Genomic DNA, 18,700 nt, shown 5'->3' with positions numbered 1-18,700 from the left:
GGTGCATTTGCTTGGGATTGGCAAGAACAGAGTTTGCTTTGTGGTCACTCCCCTCTCTTTGGCCCAGTCTTCACTGTCTGTTTTTCCTATTTGGGGCTGGAACAGCTCCACTCCATGACCATCTGCAAGTCTCATGAGCGTGCTGATTGCTCCTTTGTCGTTAATAAAAGCACTACGCTCTCAGCTCTGTTCTCTGTGCCCCGACAGTGAATGAGTCGTGCAGAGCAGAGACAGACTCTGCCATTCTCTCATCCCGGAAAATGTTTCGGGGAGCAGAGAGAGGTGGCATTTTTGTCCTTTGACTTTCCATCGGTCCCAAGGATCTTTCTTCAGGGTCTTGGGTCCTAAATGGAACAGTATCTGCAGAAGTCCCATGCTGAGAAGGAAGTTATGTTGTCCAATCTGTTATTCCGCATCTTGATCATGAATTTATATCCCGACAATGTCCCTTCCTCTTCCCCCTTACTTCATGAACAATGTATTTGTGCCTTAAAGCAAAAAACAAGAACAGGAACCAATTCTGCTCAGCCCTGTGCCATTTGCCTGAAAATGCCACACCCTCTCTTGTGCCTGCTGCCTGCGAGCCCACCTGCAGGAGGAGCCCTCCTCTGACACGTCTGCCACTTAGACGGTTACTCTGTCACTCATTCACTCCTCCTCGGTGACCCCCGAGGGCCTCAAACATCCTCGCATTTAGGGCGGCAGTTTGTCACACTGCAAATCCCACAGGACCGTGAGCCCTCTCCGAGATGACGGGCTGGGAAGCGTTGCATCTGCCCGAGCCTCTGCTGTCACAGACCTCTGCGGAGCAGGAGTCTGTGGAGAGTGATGGTGTCCGGGTCGCCTGCGCTCCAGGCACTGCCTGGGCCCTCCCAACCTCCCTTCCTGGAAAGTGAGTCCATCCCAGCTTGAATGGAGTAGCCTCTGCCCATGTCTAAGCCTGTGGTTTGCACATCCCTCTGGCTCCTGTGTTCACTGTGTTTAGGGCGGCGGCAAGGGTCAGGGACGATGGTGCCCCTTTCCCAGGAAGCACTTGGTGGTCCTAGAAAAGTCCCCCTGCTCCACCACGTGGCCACCCCCCTGAACACGCTCACACCTTCTTTTGCCTGGCACACACCTACTCACCTGCAGCCCAGTTCACACGCTGTAGCCCCCACTGCCTTTCCTGACCTCACACTTGGCCAAGGCCTCGCTCTGTGCCTGCCGCAGCACTGGTCACCCTTATTCCGATGGCAGATGGACAGGTCGGCCTCCCCTCCCACCCGGAGCTCCGAGCCAGCCAGCTCTGATGTCCTCTCCCACCCCACCCAGTGAACAGAATACACCTCCCTCAACTCACACCTAGTAATTGTACAGAATTTTTAAAATATAACCTTTTCCTAGCTTGTCATTTCCTGTTAATGAACGAGGTGTCTGGTCTTCCATGTTTAATGACACTAATGAAAATCAAGGTCATGTATATACTTTGTAACCTTAGAGTTACTATTGTGTCTTCTACCAAACATTAAGTATTTATACTTATTCTACGTTGTTTCCCCAGCAGTAAAAGAACGCTCACTGGTTTTTATGAAGACTAGATCCCCGTGAACTTGGAGGGGTGTACAAGCGCTTGTAATCATGGCGGGAGGCAGAGTCCCCGCTGTGGGATGTGGTCTGACACTGGCACCGCCAGGTGAAGACAGGAAAGGCGTGCGGGTGTGGACGTAGCAGGACCCAGCTCACTCTGGTGAAGGGGCACCTGGGAGGGAAAAACTCAGGATGCCAGGACACAGAAGCTGCTTTCCAGAGCCGGATGAAGGTCAGTTGAGGCCCCGGGCACAGAAGAATATATTGGACCCCTTTCATTAGAAAAAAGTGTCAAGTTGGGGTTTTGCGGGCCCGAGGTACACACCTGGCACGCGCCACATTAAAACCACCTCTTCGGTTCTGCCAGCAGGGTCAGGTGTCGACCTTCTCCCTTCCCCTCCCTCACCCCTCCCCACCCTGCTGGGTCTCCCTTCCACCTCCAACCCTCCCGACTTCTCTGATCCGGGTCAGCCACCCGCAGACAGTGCTGAGCATACAAAGGAAGCCGCCAGGTAAGTTTTAGAAAAGTAACCTGTATTCCAGCCAACATATCAAAAAAAAAAAAAATCTCTTCCGCAGGGGGAGACAAAGTACATAACACACGGTCCACTTAAAATACGTATTGAAAGTACAAATCACACTTTTCCGGAAGATTCCGAAGTACAAAAACATCACGCAGAAAGGCATTCAGACATCTCTTCTGTACAGCACAGTGTTCGTGGCACAAAACGCAGGCATTTCGGAAAACACAGACCCGACGCGACTCTGTGTCGCTGCCGCTTGTCAAATATGTCACGTGGACAAGGGTGTGACTCGCTCATGCATGCTTCTATACGTGACCAAAAGACAGCCCCCCACCACCTCCAATGGCAAAATGGGCAAAGAAGGGAGGGGATGTCGGCATGTGGCGGGCACCCGCCCTGCCCAAGGGCTCCCGGACCCCATGGAAGACAGGACGGCACAGACGGGGTGGGGGGCCAGGGGACCGTGGGCTTGACCTCCCCAGGCCGCACGCGCTCCCGGTTGCGAGGAACCCACAGTGCTCAGTTAACGCAGGCTCCCCATGCCCAGTTTGTGGGCATTTTTGGTGACATCTGTCCTTATCTCCTGGTGTTTCCCTGGGGGTTCGGGTGCGTGATAAGGAATAAACAAGCTTTGGTATCTTTTTATTTAAGTGAGACCTTCATGAAGCATTCACACATGCAACATGTTCTCCTGTGCTGAACTCACTATGATGTCTATTATATGTATACACACAAGGCTATTACTAATCTGAGCTGTACAAAGGAGCTTGCAATGGTTGTCGCCGATCCCCGACGCTTTAACGATTACCAAGGGAAGATGTCCTCTCCTGGTCTTGCAGGATCGTCACGTTGGTAATTCAGGGGAAGACAGGTAAACTCCTGTGAGGGGTTTCTTGCCTCTCTGATAGCCCCTTTCCACGTGAGCCTTGGACTCTCACCAGGAACTGGCCGGGTCACCAAGTCGGTATTATGGACAGACGTGCGGGAAAGAGAACTCTTACCCTTCGAGGGACGGTGCCAGAGCGGCCAGTGTGGGTTCCAGCAGCTGCCCCGGGGGCTGAGGAAGGACTGGCAGGGACAGAATTCCGTGCCACCGAAGGTTCTGTCCACCCTCGATCCCAACTCAGTCTCTGCCATGTGAGCACCCGCAGAGCCACCTTCCCTGAAGGCCCTGGCCTCCCACGACAATGGCAGAGCCAGCTGGAGTGCCCAGGCCCGGCCCGGCCAACCTCGCGGCGCGGTTGGCATCCAGGGAGACTCAGAGAACAGAGGGGTTCCCTGGGCCCTCCATTGCTGGCCCTGGTAGGTCTGGAGGGCTCAGCTGCCCTCCTCCCTAGGAGATCAAGGCCCCTACATGCATCAACATGCATGTGCTTCCAGAGGGTCAGCGTGGAAACCATCCGGGAAAGTGAATGTCATTGTCCCTTAAGACAAACTGTGCTGAAGACAGAAAGGATTCCCCCCACAAAGTGAACTCCCCAGGTTTAACCGGGACGGACGGCGAAGTTACCATCCAAACGTGGGATATGCCCCACATCCCGTTTACGCTTCACATCAGGCCTGGGCAATAATACCGCATCCCCACGGACGGCGGGCAGGGGACTCCTGTCGGAACAGGGGGAGGAGAAATGCCAGGTGTCGTAGGGCCCTCATGGTGGCCCTGTGGGCACCTTTCTCGGTAACAGACGTCAACTGTTTTGCTGTCACTGAAGAAAGCTGAGGCGTGCTTGATGCAAAAGCTCAGAGTAAGAAGCAGGTGCCACTGTGGCCCCAGCCAGCCCCCAAACTCCATGGTCCCTGCTGGGGTCTATCCACAGGCCTGTGAAATGTGTCAGCGGTGAAGGCACAGGATAGGCAGGGCTACGAACTCCTCTGAGACAGATGGACAGTCCGACCCACTAGGATGAAAGAGACTAAAGCTCTTGCCCAGGGAATGTCAGCTCTGGGACTCCAGCCCCCACCCCAAAGGACAGGGTGGGGGGGTCACCTTATGGAGCAGAAAGAGGCCAGTCAGATAGGATGGGGTGCCAGCCCGCCCCAGGGACCATGGATGCACAGCCACGAGTCTGCTGTCTCCCATGCCCAGTCGTCAGGCAATGGCCACGGAAGAGCATCCTCACATCTTGCGCTGAGACCTCGAGCTCAGGCTGCCACCTTCACCCTTGGGTCTGGTGGCCTTGTTCCCCTCTCAGAAAGTTCATGTGACCCCCTGACCCTATCACACCATCGGTAGCTACAGAGAACTCACTGCCCGGGTGGCACCCCAAAAGATGTTCTCGTGTAGTTGCTGAAGTTTTTTTTTAACTATAATCATAAGGAACATTTTTGACACAGATGGATTTCCTATATAGCTTCTGTTTTATAAAATAATAATAATAATAAATACTAGAGGTGCTGAGGGAGGTGATCTTGTTTCGTCTAGCCTATCAGACGGTCAGAAATAAAGGAGATACTTCTACATGGTGGGGGTGACCCAGGACCTGAGATGACCCTCCGTATGGAAATGAAATCTATAACGCCCCCCATGTGCTCCCAACAAGCAAGCAACCGATATCACAGGTAGACTCCTGCTGCCAGCTAGTCCTCTGTGGATGCTGCCTACGTCTGAGGAAGCTCCTCTGTAAGCCGTCCCTGGTCTCAGAAGTCCCCAAGTTCGATGGACTCAGTTCACGCCTTGAAAGCCCTGTGAACGTCACCTCTCGGTGAAGACGACATGTCCCCCAGTTCTCAGAGTGAAGCGAGGGGGTGGCACGTGCCTCACTGGCCCACACATTCTGCCGTGACGGTGGACAGCCACAGAGTGCAGTTTAGAGAAGACAGAGGGGCGCAATCCCTGACGAGAATAGCCCCCTGAGATGAATGGGCTTCCAGCAGGTGCGTGAGCATTAGGACTCGGAGCTCTGCAAGGGGGAGCCGTTCGTCTACCACAGGTCATGGGAAAAACCACAGGAGCCCAGGGAGTGCTGCCCTGGCCACCTCTGAGGACCGAGGGTCCTGTTCTCCACCCACGATCTCCTGGAGGGGACAGAGGCCCGTGGCCAGATCGCAGTGACTCCTGGCAAAAAAATATTTCTGAGCAAAACCTCTGGTTCCTGTGAGCTGCACTGACTCCCCAGAGAGAGAAGGAACGAAATAACCATTCCGGGGTGGCGATGCTCCTTCGAACGTCCCGATACTTTCCAAGGAAGGTGATGCCACCGAATCATGTGGGTAACAGTGCACAGCTACGGCGGTCACAGAGGCGGGACATGTTTCAGGAGAAAAGAAGAAAAAAAGAAAAAACAAACACAAAGCGTACGTAAGGCTTTCCAAATCTCCTGAAAAGTGGCCGAGACAGAACGGTCGTTTTCACAATAACTTCTGAAAAAAATGCACGTTTCGAGAAAGGCATAGGATGGTTTAGATGCACCTTGTTGATTTTTTTCACGACTCCCTTGCAGGGGGGTGGGAAGGAGGTGGAGAGATGCCTTTTAAAAGGATTTTACTAAAATGACATTAGTAATAATAATAATAATATAAAACAGTTGTCATAAACAAGAGTGCTTTCCCCCGGTCAGAATAATCGGATTCTGTTGGAACTGAGCGGCCATCCTTAAAAGACTTTACTGGGCAACAGGGCGCTGCCCTGAAGTCAAGGAGACAGCGACCTCCCTCGGCAGGATGAGGTCTTTTACACACTTGCCAGACGTGCCTGGTCATCGCCACGGGAGGGAACGGCCCACTGTGGGTGCTGCAGCACCTCCCCCTGCCAGTCTGAGAGGACCGCATCTGCGGGGACATGTCCTGCCCAGTCGGCCCTGCCTGCCCCCAGGCCTCGGTGACGCCACTGGGGCCCCAGCGGACGTTCTGACGTCAGTCCCTGAAGTCAAGGCATCCAGCGTGACACCATGAGGCTCAGCGGGGCACATAAGGCAAGAAAGATGTTTAGGGAGAGGGGGACAGTGGGGAGGGTGGGGGGAGCCACACTTCCCAGAGAGGCAGGGTCTGGGTCCAGCGCCGCGCCTTCCTCTAGGTGGGTAGTGGGTCATCATCGCCTTTACTGCACTTGCACTTGCAGCAAAGTACAAACGGGGTGGCCAAGAGCAGGAAAGGCGAGGCGACCAAGAGCAGGAGCCCAAATCCAGCAAAAATGCCCACGACCTACAGGAAGGAAACACAAGGTAGAGCATAAGGGAGCTGGTCTGTAGGTGCCATAGCTAAAGTATAAACCATACAACGCTCACATTCATCCATCATCCACCCACACTTTATCCTCCCATTCAACTATTCACACATCCATTATCCATGCAACATCCATCCATCCACCCAACCATCCATCTATCCATCCATCCACTTACCCATTTATCTACTCATCCAACCATCCATGCAATATCCACCCATCTATCATCCATCCATAGAGTTATCCATCTATCTTTTCATCCATCCATCCATCCATCCACTCATCTACTTATCCATCCATCCATCCATCCATCCATCCATTATCCATGCACCATCTACCCATCCATCATCCATCCATAGTCATCCATCCATCTACTCATCCACCCACCCAACCATCTATTCACCCATCCATCCATTATCCATGCAACATCCACCCATCCATCATCCATCCATACATTCATCCATTCATTCATCCATCATCCATCCATCCATCCACCCACCCAACTAACCATCCATTCATCCATCCATCCATCTACCCATCCATCCATCCATTATCCATGCAACATCTACCCATCCATCATCTATCCACCCACTCATCCATCCATCCTTCCACCTATCCATATCCATCCATCATCCATCCATACATTCATCCATCCATCATCCAGCCATCCATCCTTCCATCCATTATCCACTCATATTTCCTTCCCTTTACTTTCTTCCACTCCCTCCTTCCATTTCTCCTTTTCTTTTTTTCTTATTTTTATGTCTCTTCCCCTCCCTCTTTCCATCTGAGCACCCAAACATCCATCCTTTTGTACATCCAATTAGCCCACAAGCTGCCCCTGAGCTGGACACTGGACTAAGTGTTGCCAACACAGAGGCACTTCAGTTCTTGGACCCCAAGCAGCAGCCAGGCTGGTGGAAAGAGACCACAAAGTAATCAACTACAACAATGCAACTAACCCAACTTGCCAGCGGGTTCTGAGTGCAAAGGGAGCCGTGGGGAGAAGGGTGGTTTTCAAAGGGAGATGAGAAGACTGGGTAAAGCATTCCAGATAGGAGACTAGGAGAGGCACAGGCATGGTGTGGGAGGGAGGGACCAGGCCTGTGCTATTCCTGGATTGGAAAAACCAGCCCATTTTCATTGTGTTTCTAACACCTGTGTTTACCCCTAGGTATGAGTACATGCTGAAAAGAATAACCCTCCAAGGTAGACACATCATTCAAACTGGGCAGTGAGGCTGGTCAGACGAGCAGAGAACTCTGCTTGTAGGCAGGGCCCCTCCACCAGCAGCAGAGAGCTCAGGATAGAGATCTGAAGACGGTGTCACATCCCCACCTAGTGCTCCAAGGGATTGTTACACCGCCTAACAACGGTTCTGATTCTAACAGGGTTGACTGACTCTTCTCTGGGCCTCAGTTTTCTCAACTATAAAATAAACAAACAGAGGAACAAGACCGCTAAGGACGGTGCTGAGCTCTGAAAGACTGTGGCACGGGAAGCATCCCAGACGTGTGAAAGAACACAGACCCTGACTCAGATTTCTGCCTGAAGACCATCGCCAGCACACACATGCATATTACGTCGTACCGGTGGATGAGACTGTGCTGAGGCTGAGAATCCACGTGTTCCTTTGGTCTAAGTATCAACGGGGGGTATTACAGGATGTGAGTTCAGATCACGCCTTGTCAGAATCACAGGCACATTTATTTCAGAAAACGTGAAAACATGCAGAACAGTGTTAGTTCACCAGGGGCGCTCTTGAGCAATCTCAACTACTTGGAAGCCCCTGTCACCTGGAAGGGGCCAGAGACTCAAAAGGTACCCAAATCATGACCAAATGCTCACATTCTTGGCCTGTTACTTGCCTTCTTTGTCTACTTGGTCTCTTATATGCGAGCCATTTAATGAGCTGGGTTACCCCCTTGCTTGCCAATTGGTGGTAGGAGGAGGCGGATAAGGCAGGAGGAAGGCGGCCAGCAGCAAAGGAGGAGACGGGAAGCAAATATCACAAAACAAGAATCACCAGTCAGTGAGCGTGTTACAAACCAGTCAGGCACAGACCACGTTCTGGGGGGGACAGAGGGGGAAATGACCCCAGGCTTCCGAGGGAGTGGTGGTACCCCAGAGAACCATCCACACCTCCAAGCCCTGACCTAGAGGGACGGTTAGGTTAGGTAAGCACCCACACTGAGCCTCCCACATGGGGCGGGGGCACCCCTGCAGAGCAGAACACACGCGTGTGGCCATCATGCGCCCCTGCGCGGCCCAGCACCTCTCCCACAATACGTGCCCATTTGTAGGCTGACACAGCGGAAATGGAATGGGCATGTGCTGAACCATCTGGCCCAAGAAGTTCTGCAATGAAACCCGTTCCAGGACTTGGAAACGACGGCAAAGTCAAAGACGTGGTGAGGTGGACGGAACACCTTTCAGTCACCGAAACTTGGCATTCGAACTTGGCATTGATGTTGGCAGAGCACTCCCAGGCTAGGGTGCAGCCCGGATGGGGACAGGGACAGGGACTGGGGCAAGGGACCCTATGCGAGTCTCTTACTGGTTCTCCCCGTGGTGACATCACGTGGGCAGCTGGAAACAGCCATCGCGGGAAGGAGCCAACCCTAGACTAGACCCTGCCTTTGCCTCCTCCCCCCGTGTGGCAGGAAGCTGTTTAGTGGAATCGCACAGCTGGATGCCCCATGTGGCAGGCAGCTGTTTAGTGGAATCGCACAGCTGGATGTGTGTTCTGAGGCGGGGAGGGGGGGTTAAATGAGATCGCAGTGCCAGCCGCGTGCCCTCTTTAACCGACTGCCTGTTGACCCTGACCGCACCCACCTCCTCTCCCTCACCCACTCTGCTTAGTGGGCATCCGCTGTTCTGAACTGTCAGGACGAGGAGACCACGGGACTGTCCTCTAGAGAACAGGCACTCCTGTTGGGTGGGGAGGCAGACATGCACACTACCTCCCTGCCCCCTTCAGCTCAGCCTTGGGGGCAGCAGTAGGCACATGTCTACGGGTGTGTGAATACAGAAACGCCACTCATTGGCTAAAAGCGAGCCCCCCCTCCTTTATTGCGAAGTGAGTTTAAGGTTCAAAGCCTCTGTTCCATGCTCAGAAGAACAGGCAGACCAGTGGGTAGGACTCCCCCTGCTCAGGCAGCAGATGGACTCCAGTAAAAATAGAAACATCCTTTTTATCTCTTACACCCGACGGCTGATTTCTGGAACAGCCGTGGAAAGGGCCAGGCGGCCACGTCACAGCAATCGTGTGTCAGGGGAATGGGCAGAGGTCAGATGAAAGGGCTCGGCCATCGGCACCCGGGACGCACAGCCCCAGACAACGGTGAGTCATAAATAAGACCTCTCTCCACAGCCGGACTACTTTCTAAAACACCGTCTCAGCAAGAGACCTGCCACACTGAGTCACACAGTCGCCCTGTGGGGGACAAAATAAAATAGTACAAAACCTTGTTGTGACAGACAGACCTTTTCCATTGGTTGGCGGTCTGCTTAGCTCACTGGGGAAGTCTGTTTGGGAGCGAGCAAGGTGAAGGCACATGGTATGATCTTTTTACTCCGACAAGAACATGGAAGGCAGCCTGCACTAATGGCAAGGAAGGGCACTGAAAGTCTCCACCGTTGCTTCAAACGCTCTTCCCTCACTTCCAGCGTCTAAAGGCAGGCACAGCTGGGGAGGAGGAACCTTGTGACATCGGCAGACTACGGAAGGCCACCAATCACAGTCCTGAAACGCTGGGAGTCCCAGGGCACTGTATTCAGGGACAAGTTCTGAGTACGCAGAGGTCTGAGCAGGCCGAGCTCGGCAGACAGAGACGCACTCCCCAGGGAGAGCCCATGACCCCACGCCTGCAGACCTTTAGCGATGGGCCCATGGATGCTGGAGGGCAGTGCCTGTGACCTCGGTCTGTCTGTGTGTATATTGGGGGGGGGGGGGGCAGGACAGGGCAGGTTGCAAGAACAAAACAGGAAGGGAACTAAAATCAACTCTCCAGCCCTAGGGCTGCATCTGGACGACGATCTGTTCGGCTTGGTTTTTCTACAATAGCTTTATGGAGCTCTCATGCACACACCTGACACGTCACCAGATCACGTGCACGATTCAGTGGTGTCTAGTGGTTCCAGACCGTGTGGCCATCGCCAGCTGACCCCGCCCGTTTCTAAAGGGTCCTTGGGAATGCAGCCCCCATTCCCTGTTGACCCACTGTCCGCAGCTGTGTCCCCCCCACCAGGTGCGTGAGTGAGGGTTGTAGTGAAGAGCTTCCTGCCTGCTAAGCCAATACTGCCAACCGTTACAGGGGACGCTCCTGGGCCCTGCAGGGACTCATAGGGTTGGCTACGGGGTCTGCAGTGGGTCATCGAGGATGCACACTTGTGGGCGGAACGTTATACGTTCTCACACACCTGCCCTGGGAACACATTTCTGTATCTCCCAGGTGGGGTGACAGGCCTGTGATGAGTCCTGTTGGCCTCTTCCCCAACTCAGGACCTCCCACAGGTCCCTCTGTGCATCCTGCTTTACTGGGAGTGAATACCAGACGTCCCACCCTGCCCTGAGGCCCATGGGGTCTGGCTCTGAGGTCATCCCTGATCATTCCTACCTCTCTCCTGCTCTGATCCAGGGACCTTTCACCCACCATTCCACATATCAAACCATCGCTGTTCCTGCTGCCTGAGCCCTGCCCTCTGCCTGACTGTCCACTCTGCCTGACTGTCCCTTCTGCCTGACTGTCCCTTCTGCTTGACTGTCCTCTCTGCCTGACTGTCCCTTCTGCCTGACTGTCCCTTCTGCTTGACTGTCCTCTCTGCCTGACTGTCCCCTCTGCCTGACTCTCCTCTCTGCCTGACTGTCCTCTCTGCCTGACTGTCCCTTCTGCCTGACTGTCCCCTCTGCCTGACTGTCCCCTCTGCCTGACTGTCCTCTCTGCCTGACTGTCCCCTCTGTCTGACTGTCCCTTCTGCCTGACTGTCCTCTCTGCCTGACTGTCCTCTCTGCCTGACTGTCCCTTCTGCCTGACTGTCCTCTCTGCCTGACTGTCCTCTCTGCCTGACTGTCCCTTCTGCCTGACTGTCCCCTCTGCCTGACTGTCCCTTCTGCCTGACTGTCCTCTCTGCCTGACTGTCCCTTCTGCCTGACTGTCCTCTCTGCCTGACTGTCCCCTCTGCCTGACTGTCCCTTCTGCCTGACTGTCCTCTCTGCCTGACTGTCCTCTCTGCCTGACTGTCCCTTCTGCCTGACTGTCCTCTCTGCCTGACTGTCCTCTCTGCCTGACTGTCCCTTCTGCCTGACTGTCCTCTCTGCCTGACTGTCCCTTCTGCCTGACTGTCCTCTCTGCCTGACTGTCCCTTCTGCCTGACTGTCCTCTCTTCCTGACTGTCCTCTCTGCCTGACTGTCCCTTCTGCCTGACTGTCCTCTCTGCCTGACTGTCCCCTCTGCCTGACTGTCCCTTCTGCCTGACTGTCCTCTCTGCCTGACTGTCCTCTCTGCCTGACTGTCCCTTCTGCCTGACTGTCCTCTCTGCCTGACTGTCCTCTCTGCCTGACTGTCCTCTCTGCCTGACTGTCCCTTCTGCCTGACTGTCCTCTCTGCCTGACTGTCCCTTCTGCCTGACTGTCCCCTCTGCCTGACTGTCCCTTCTGCCTGACTATCCTCTCTGCCTGACTATCCCCTCTGCCTGACTGTCCCTTCTGCCTGACTGTCCCCTCTGCCTGACTGTCCCTTCTGCCTGACTGTCCTCTCTGCCTGACTGTCCCCTCTGCCTGACTGTCCCTTCTGCCTGACTGTCCACTCTGCCTGACTGTCCCTTCTGCCTGACTGTCCCCTCTGCCTGACTGTCCACTCTGCCTGACTGTCCCTTCTGCCTGACTGTCCCCTCTGCCTGACTGTCCACTCTGCCTGATTGTCCCCTCTGCCTGACTGTCCCCTCTGCCTGACTGTCCTCTCTGCCAGACTGTCCCCTCTGCCTGACTGTCCACTCTGCCTGACTGTCCCCTCTGCCTGACTGTCCCCTCTGCCTGACTCTCCTCTCTGCCTGACTGTCCTCTCTGCCTGACTGTCCCTTCTGCCTGACTGTCCTCTCTGCCTGACTGTCCCTTCTGCCTGACTGTCCCCTCTGTCTGACTGTCCTCTCTGCCTGACTGTCCCTTCTGCCTGACTTTCCCCTCTGCCTGACTGTCCTCTCTACCTGACTGTCCCTTCTGCCTGACTGTCCCCTCTGCCTGACTGTCCCTTCTGCCTGACTGTCCCCTCTGCATGACTGTCCCCTCTGTCTGACTGTCCCCTCTGCCTGACTGTCCCCTCTGCCTGACTGTCCCTTCTGCCTGACTGTCCCCTCTGCCTGACTGTCCCCTCTGCCTGACTGTCCCTTCTGCCTGACTGTCCTCTCTGCCTGACTGTCCCTTCTGCCTGACTGTCCTCTCTGCCTGACTGTCCCCTCTGCCTGACTGTCACTTCTGCCTGACTGTCCTCTCTGCCTGACTGTCCTCTCTGCCTGACTGTCCCTTCTGCCTGACTGTCCTCTCTGCCTGACCTCTCTGCCTGACTGTCCCTTCTGCCTGACTGTCCTCTCTGCCTGACTGTCCCTTCTGCCTGACTGTCCTCTCTGCCTGACTGTCCTCTCTGCCTGACTGTCCCTTCTGCCTGACTGTCCTCTCTGCCTGACTGTCCCTTCTGCCTGACTGTCCCCTCTGTCTGACTGTCCCTTCTGCCTGACTGTCCTCTCTGCCTGACTGTCCTCTCTGCCTGACTGTCCCTTCTGCCTGACTGTCCTCTCTGCCTGACTGTCCTCTCTGCCTGACTGTCCCTTCTGCCTGACTGTCCTCTCTGCCTGACTGTCCTCTCTGCCTGACTGTCCTCTCTGCCTGACTGTCCCTTCTGCCTGACTGTCCTCTCTGCCTGACTGTCCCTTCTGCCTGACTGTCCCCTCTGCCTGACTGTCCCCTCTGCCTGACTGTCCCTTCTGCCTGACTGTCCCCTCTGCCTGACTGTCCCCTCTGCCTGACTGTCCCTTCTGCCTGACTGTCCTCTCTGCCTGACTATCCCCTCTGCCTGACTGTCCCTTCTGCCTGACTGTCCACTCTGCCTGACTGTCCCCTCTGCCTGACTGTCCACTCTGCCTGACTGTCCCTTCTGCCTGACTGTCCCCTCTGCCTGACTGTCCACTCTGCCTGATTGTCCCCTCTGCCTGACTGTCCCCTCTGCCTGACTGTCCACTCTGCCTGACTGTCCACTCTGCCTGACTGTCCCCTCTGCCTGACTGTCCCCTCTGCCTGACTCTCCTCTCTGCCTGACTGTCCTCTCTGCCTGACTGTCCCTTCTGCCTGACTGTCCTCTCTGCCTGACTGTCCCTTCTGCCTGACTGTCCCCTCTGTCTGACTGTCCTCTCTGCCTGACTGTCCCTTCTGCCTGACTTTCCCCTCTGCCTGACTGTCCTCTCTGCCTGACTGTCCCTTCTGCCTGACTGTCCCTTCTGCCTGACTGTCCCCTCTGCCTGACTGTCCCTTCTGCCTGACTGTCCCCTCTGCATGACTGTCCCCTCTGTCTGACTGTCCCCTCTGCCTGACTGTCCCCTCTGCCTGACTGTCCCTTCTGCCTGACTGTCCTCTCTGCCTGACTGTCCCTTCTGCCTGACTGTCCCCTCTGCCTGACTGTCCCCTCTGCCTGACTGTCCCTTCTGCCTGACTGTCCTCTCTGCCTGACTGTCCCTTCTGCCTGCCTGTAATCTCTGTCTTGTCTCCTCTGCCTGCCTGTCCCCTCTGCCTGACTGTCCTCTCTGCTTTGTCCCTTATGCCTGCCTGTCACCTTTGCCTGTCCTCTCTGCCTTGTCCCCTCTGCCTGCCTGTCCCCTCTGCCTGCCTGTCCTCTCTGCCTTGTCCCCTCTGCCTGCCTGACCCCTCTGCTCTGTCCCCACACCCACACAGTCAGCTCACAATACAGGCTCTGCCATGGGCACCACCTCTGGTGGGCCTTCCTGACCACGCTCTCTGTAAGACCCCTCCTGCAGCCCATCACCTCCACAGCGGAGCGGCCACAGTACACGTTGCTGGTGTAACATCTGTCCCGAAACAGGCCACGGGCTCCACAGAGGAGGACAGAGTCCAGCACACAGCAGAGACACAAGTGCACAGAACTATGAACCAGTGCGGATGACAGGCCCTCGGTCACCATGACGGCACACACACGTCCTCTGTTCTGAGACGCCCCCCATCCAGGGCTCCGCGAGTGTCCGCTGAAGCCTGAACCACGACCGAGACCGCAGTCAGGGTGCGCCCTCTTAAGTCCGACGTTCACGTTCTCCGGGTGCTGCAGTGCTGGGCAGAGGCTGCCATGGCGTCCCACAGACCGGGCTGCACGTACTGCTCTGGTCCTCTGTAGGGCACACTCCAACCCAGCAGCAGGTCTCCTGGCAACCCACCGCACACATGCATGTGCGTCTACACACACACACACACACACACACACACACACACGCATGCTCTCTTCCCGAGATCAAAGTCCCCGGTGAGCTGCCCGACCTGCGTCCGGTGCCAGATCACAGAAGCCCTGGAGTGGCCCAGCTTGTTTCGGCAGGGTCCTTTGTCGTAGTGGATCAGGAGGAAGTCATCCTGGAAGGGAAGAGAAAGGGGGTCAGTGCCCAAGTTCTGGGCTGAGCTCCTGGTTTACACCCACAGTTTGTGGGGACAAGAGACAGTGTGTGACCACGGAGCAAGAGCAAACCTCTGCCACGTAGGACCCCTGCCGCTCCGGGGCTGTCTGTCCCAGATCTCAACCTGCCACCCCCCTGAGGAAGGCAGCCCTGGGCTCAGCGGCACTCCAGATTTTGGAGGAAAGAGAGACTCGTGCAATGCGGCGTCCTGATCAAGTAGATGAAAGGTTCCTGCCTCCCAGAGGCTAGGCTCTGTCCCTTGAGACCCTCTGTCTTTGTGTCTCCCTTGCGTCCAGGCTGGTTTTACAGGATGCAAAGGTTGCATTCTCTCTGGCCATCTGCCTACCGTAAGTGGGACCCGACCTGGGCGTGCTCTTCTCTACTCAGACCTGTGCCGCACCCTCCCTGCTGGAGGACCGGCTGGGAGCTGGCCTCCCCAACTTCTCTGACTGTCCAGAAATGGGCGGTCGCTCCCTCTGACTCTCAGGGCGACAGCCAGGCCTGGCCTCCTGCGGGGTAGTCTCACCACCCACCTGGACCGCCAGCCGCCTCCCCATGACCTCCACTGGCTGCTGGTCACCCTCACTGACACGGTTCAGTGCTCAGCACCTCAGACCTGAACGAGCGACGGAAAGGGCTGGTCTGGTCCTCGATGCCCAGGGCAGAGGTGGGCTCAGGGCAGGGGCACTCACGTCCAGGGACTCGAGGCAGTACCAGCAGAAGGCGTGCTTGCAGTTCTTGCACATCATCTGGGCACAGCCCTCATCTCGCTCGATGTAGACCTTGCACTTGGGGCAGCGTTTGATGGGCGCGTCGTCCTCCTCTGGTCTGAAAGCCAAACTGCGGGGAGGAGTTCAGTTAGGGCCCCGCCCACAGGACCCTGGGGCTGCCACCACCTGTGCTGGAAGCATGGGCTCACTTGGAGGGACCCAGGCTGCTTGTTCTCTATTATTATTATTATTATTATCATCATCATTAAGTGAGAAGCAGGGAGGCAGAGAGATAGACTCCTGCATGCACCTGACCGGGATCCACCTGGCAAGCCCAATAGGGGGCGATATTCTGCCCATCTGGGGTCACTGCTCCGTTGCTTGACAACTGAGCTATTTTAGCACCTGAGGCAGAGGCCATGGAGCCATCCGCGGTGCTCAGGGCCAGCTCACTTCAATGGAGCCTTGGCTGCAGGAGGGGAAGAGAGAGAGGGAGAGAGAAGGGAGAGGGGAAAGGGTAGAGAAGCAGATGGGGCTTCTCTTGTGTGCCCTGGCTGGGAATCAAACCCAGGACTTCCACACACTGGGCTGACACTCCACCACTGAGCCAACTGGCCAGTGTCAAGGTTGCTTGTTCTTAAGTGAGCTAAAACCAAAGAAATGGAAACGCCAGGAAACAATCACACACACAAAAAAAACAGACTTGTGAATGAGCCAGTTCCATTTGGGGGGAAATGAGCAACATCACTTCACCTTTTGAATTCAGATAGAGATATACACAAGCGAAAGAAAACATGACAAAAGGCCCGGAATGGAGGAATCTGAGCAATGCGATCCTGGTCAAAGCTTGTGTCCTGAGTCGCGTTACTTGCATAATTTCCAAAGGGCTGGTAGTTTTATGCACTTTGCAAACATGCGCTGATTGCTTAGGTAGAACTCGCCCTCTCATCTGTATAGACTGGTCCTCCCGGGAATTGCAGGCAGGTTTGCCGGGGTTGGTGCGGTGACTCCAAGCCTGGGGTCAGGTGCTGGTTCGTCACCGTGCAAGCACCCCTCTGAGCCTCGGTCTCCTCATCAGAGCGAGAGTGAGAGAAGTCACGTGTGAAGAGCGCAGGGTGCAGAGTCTGGCGTGTGGGATGCCTGGTAACCAGTAGCAGCTTTCCATGCTGCTCATGAGAAGGTCACGAACATTCAGGCGTGACGACGGCACCACGTCCATCCCATGCCATGTCAATGTCAGAAAGATGGCTGAGAGGTGGGCACGACCACGTGGGGACCTGGCCCAGGCTAGCACTGCACAGATGCCCGCGGTGGACTCCTGAGGAGACACGAGTCCTCAGGCACCAAATCCAGGGACTGAGGTTGACTATGGGGGGGGGGGGGGTTGCATTGTTTGGGTTTGCTAGTAAGACCTTAAAGTAATGGAGCCATCCTCTCATGGGTACCCGTGAGTGATTTTGAAGGAAATGCCATGCACAGAGGTGACGTTCGTGGGGAACATCTCCCCAGAAGACATTTGCAAACAGAAACAGTTCACGTAGGCCAGAGCTGGTACGCTCTGGCAGGCCTAGAAATTTACCTGGCATGGACACTGGTTTTCAAACATTCTCCAGCACCTGAATTACATTTCAAATGACTACTATAAACTCATATTTATGCAGGCAGATAGGAGTCATTGACAGCATCATCACCATCTATACCAGGGGTCCCCAAACTTTTTACACAGGGGGCCAGTTCACTGTCCCTCAGACCGTTGGAGGGCTGCCACATACAGTGCTCCTCTCACTGACCACCAATGAAAGAGGTGCCCCTTCTGGAAGTGCGGCGGGGGCCGGATAAATGGCCTCAGGGGGCCGCATGCAGCCCGCGGGCCATAGTTTGGGGATGCCTGGTCTATAGGTTCTAACATCTTTAAGACTCAGACATAGGGCCCATGAGCAAAGCTGGCCAGATGTTGCCTGGTCACCTGTGTAAAGGGGAAATTTTGTTTTGGAAAGAGATTGACTCTGTTATGGGAAAAGAGTCGAGTGCACTCTTCAGTTAAAAATGACCAGATGACCAGGGAGACCCAGGGAGTGGTGAGGATTGTGGCAAAATAGGAGAGCACTAGCACACCTCTCTAGGAGGGGGTGTGCTGGCTGCACATCCAGACCTGGGTGACAACGTTCAATCAGGGGAGGCTGGACGTCACTGAGAGCCTGCCATGGAAACAGCTGAACTAAATACAATCTGGCTGGGGCTGTAATCAACTCAGACAATCTCCCAGCAGGAACACAGAGGGCAGGGTCGCCAGCCCTGCCCCAGGAACTAGGAAGCTGAACGATGGAGGGGACATGTACCAGGCTTCGGGGGTAACAGGGACTACCAGGAACAGGAGGAGGGCAGAGAAGGGCATCCAGGCACAGGCCCAAACATGCACATGGGACAGAGAAGGAAGGGGTCCCAGGGACGCCCCGAGGGTCTCTGTGTAGGCCCAGCTGCAGGAAGTGGGGGTGGGGAATGGAGAATTGGGAGGAAGGCCCAGCTGGTGACCGCACTTTGAGGCGGACGGTGGGAGCCTGTCAACTAGAAAGGTGGTCTCAGCAGGGGCAGCGCCAACTCTATCTAATGCTAGGAGTCATATGCCAGGGCAGGATTTTAAGAAAAAAAAAAAAAAGATGAATATTGTCAACTTCGTATGGTTCAATCTACCAAATTTCAAGGCATAGAGAATAGTGCCGTGATGTCCACATGGCACCCAGCTGGGCAGACAGAAGGGAGGCAGGAGGGAATGAACGCACAGGTCACTGACCCTATTCCCTTTTTGGATCCTTCTGGGATTCAGAACTATGGCCCACCTACCACGTCTTGTTCCTGTACCCCCATTTCCGGGCACCCTCAGCCATGGAGTCTCGGGAGAACATCAGGACGTAGAACATTTCACAGGAATGAACTGTCCACATGGTTGGTGGCTGGTCCACCTTTGTGTTGCCATAACGCTGCCCAGCGCCTGGTCCATCCTCATGTCTCAAAAATAAACAATAACCAAACTACCCAACCCAGGTGTGAATGAGACTCAAGAGAAGGGACGATCGGGT

At 55.2% G+C, this 18,700-nt stretch overlaps 1 protein-coding gene across 8 annotated transcripts in view; it reads right to left on the bottom strand.

The window, feature by feature from the left end:
- Positions 1-2,104: 2,104 nt before the first annotated feature.
- Positions 2,105-18,700, bottom strand: part of RNF144A (ring finger protein 144A) — an 82,396-nt gene continuing 65,800 nt past the window's right edge. For all 8 annotated transcript variants that reach the window (XM_066385865.1, XM_066385858.1, XM_066385861.1 and 5 more), the window contains 3 exons: positions 15,606-15,753; positions 14,783-14,872; positions 2,105-6,230 (listed from right to left, as the gene is read on the bottom strand). In XM_066385865.1, the coding sequence (XP_066241962.1) occupies positions 6,099-6,230; positions 14,783-14,872; positions 15,606-15,753 (370 nt within the window). In that variant the 3' untranslated portion in view covers positions 2,105-6,098. The remainder of the gene's footprint in view (positions 6,231-14,782; positions 14,873-15,605; positions 15,754-18,700) is intronic.

The sequence above is a fragment of the Saccopteryx leptura genome, chromosome 5 (assembly GCF_036850995.1).
Source record: "Saccopteryx leptura isolate mSacLep1 chromosome 5, mSacLep1_pri_phased_curated, whole genome shotgun sequence".
Classification (NCBI taxonomy): domain Eukaryota; kingdom Metazoa; phylum Chordata; class Mammalia; order Chiroptera; family Emballonuridae; genus Saccopteryx; species Saccopteryx leptura.
This window is presented reverse-complemented; position numbering and strand designations above follow the sequence as displayed.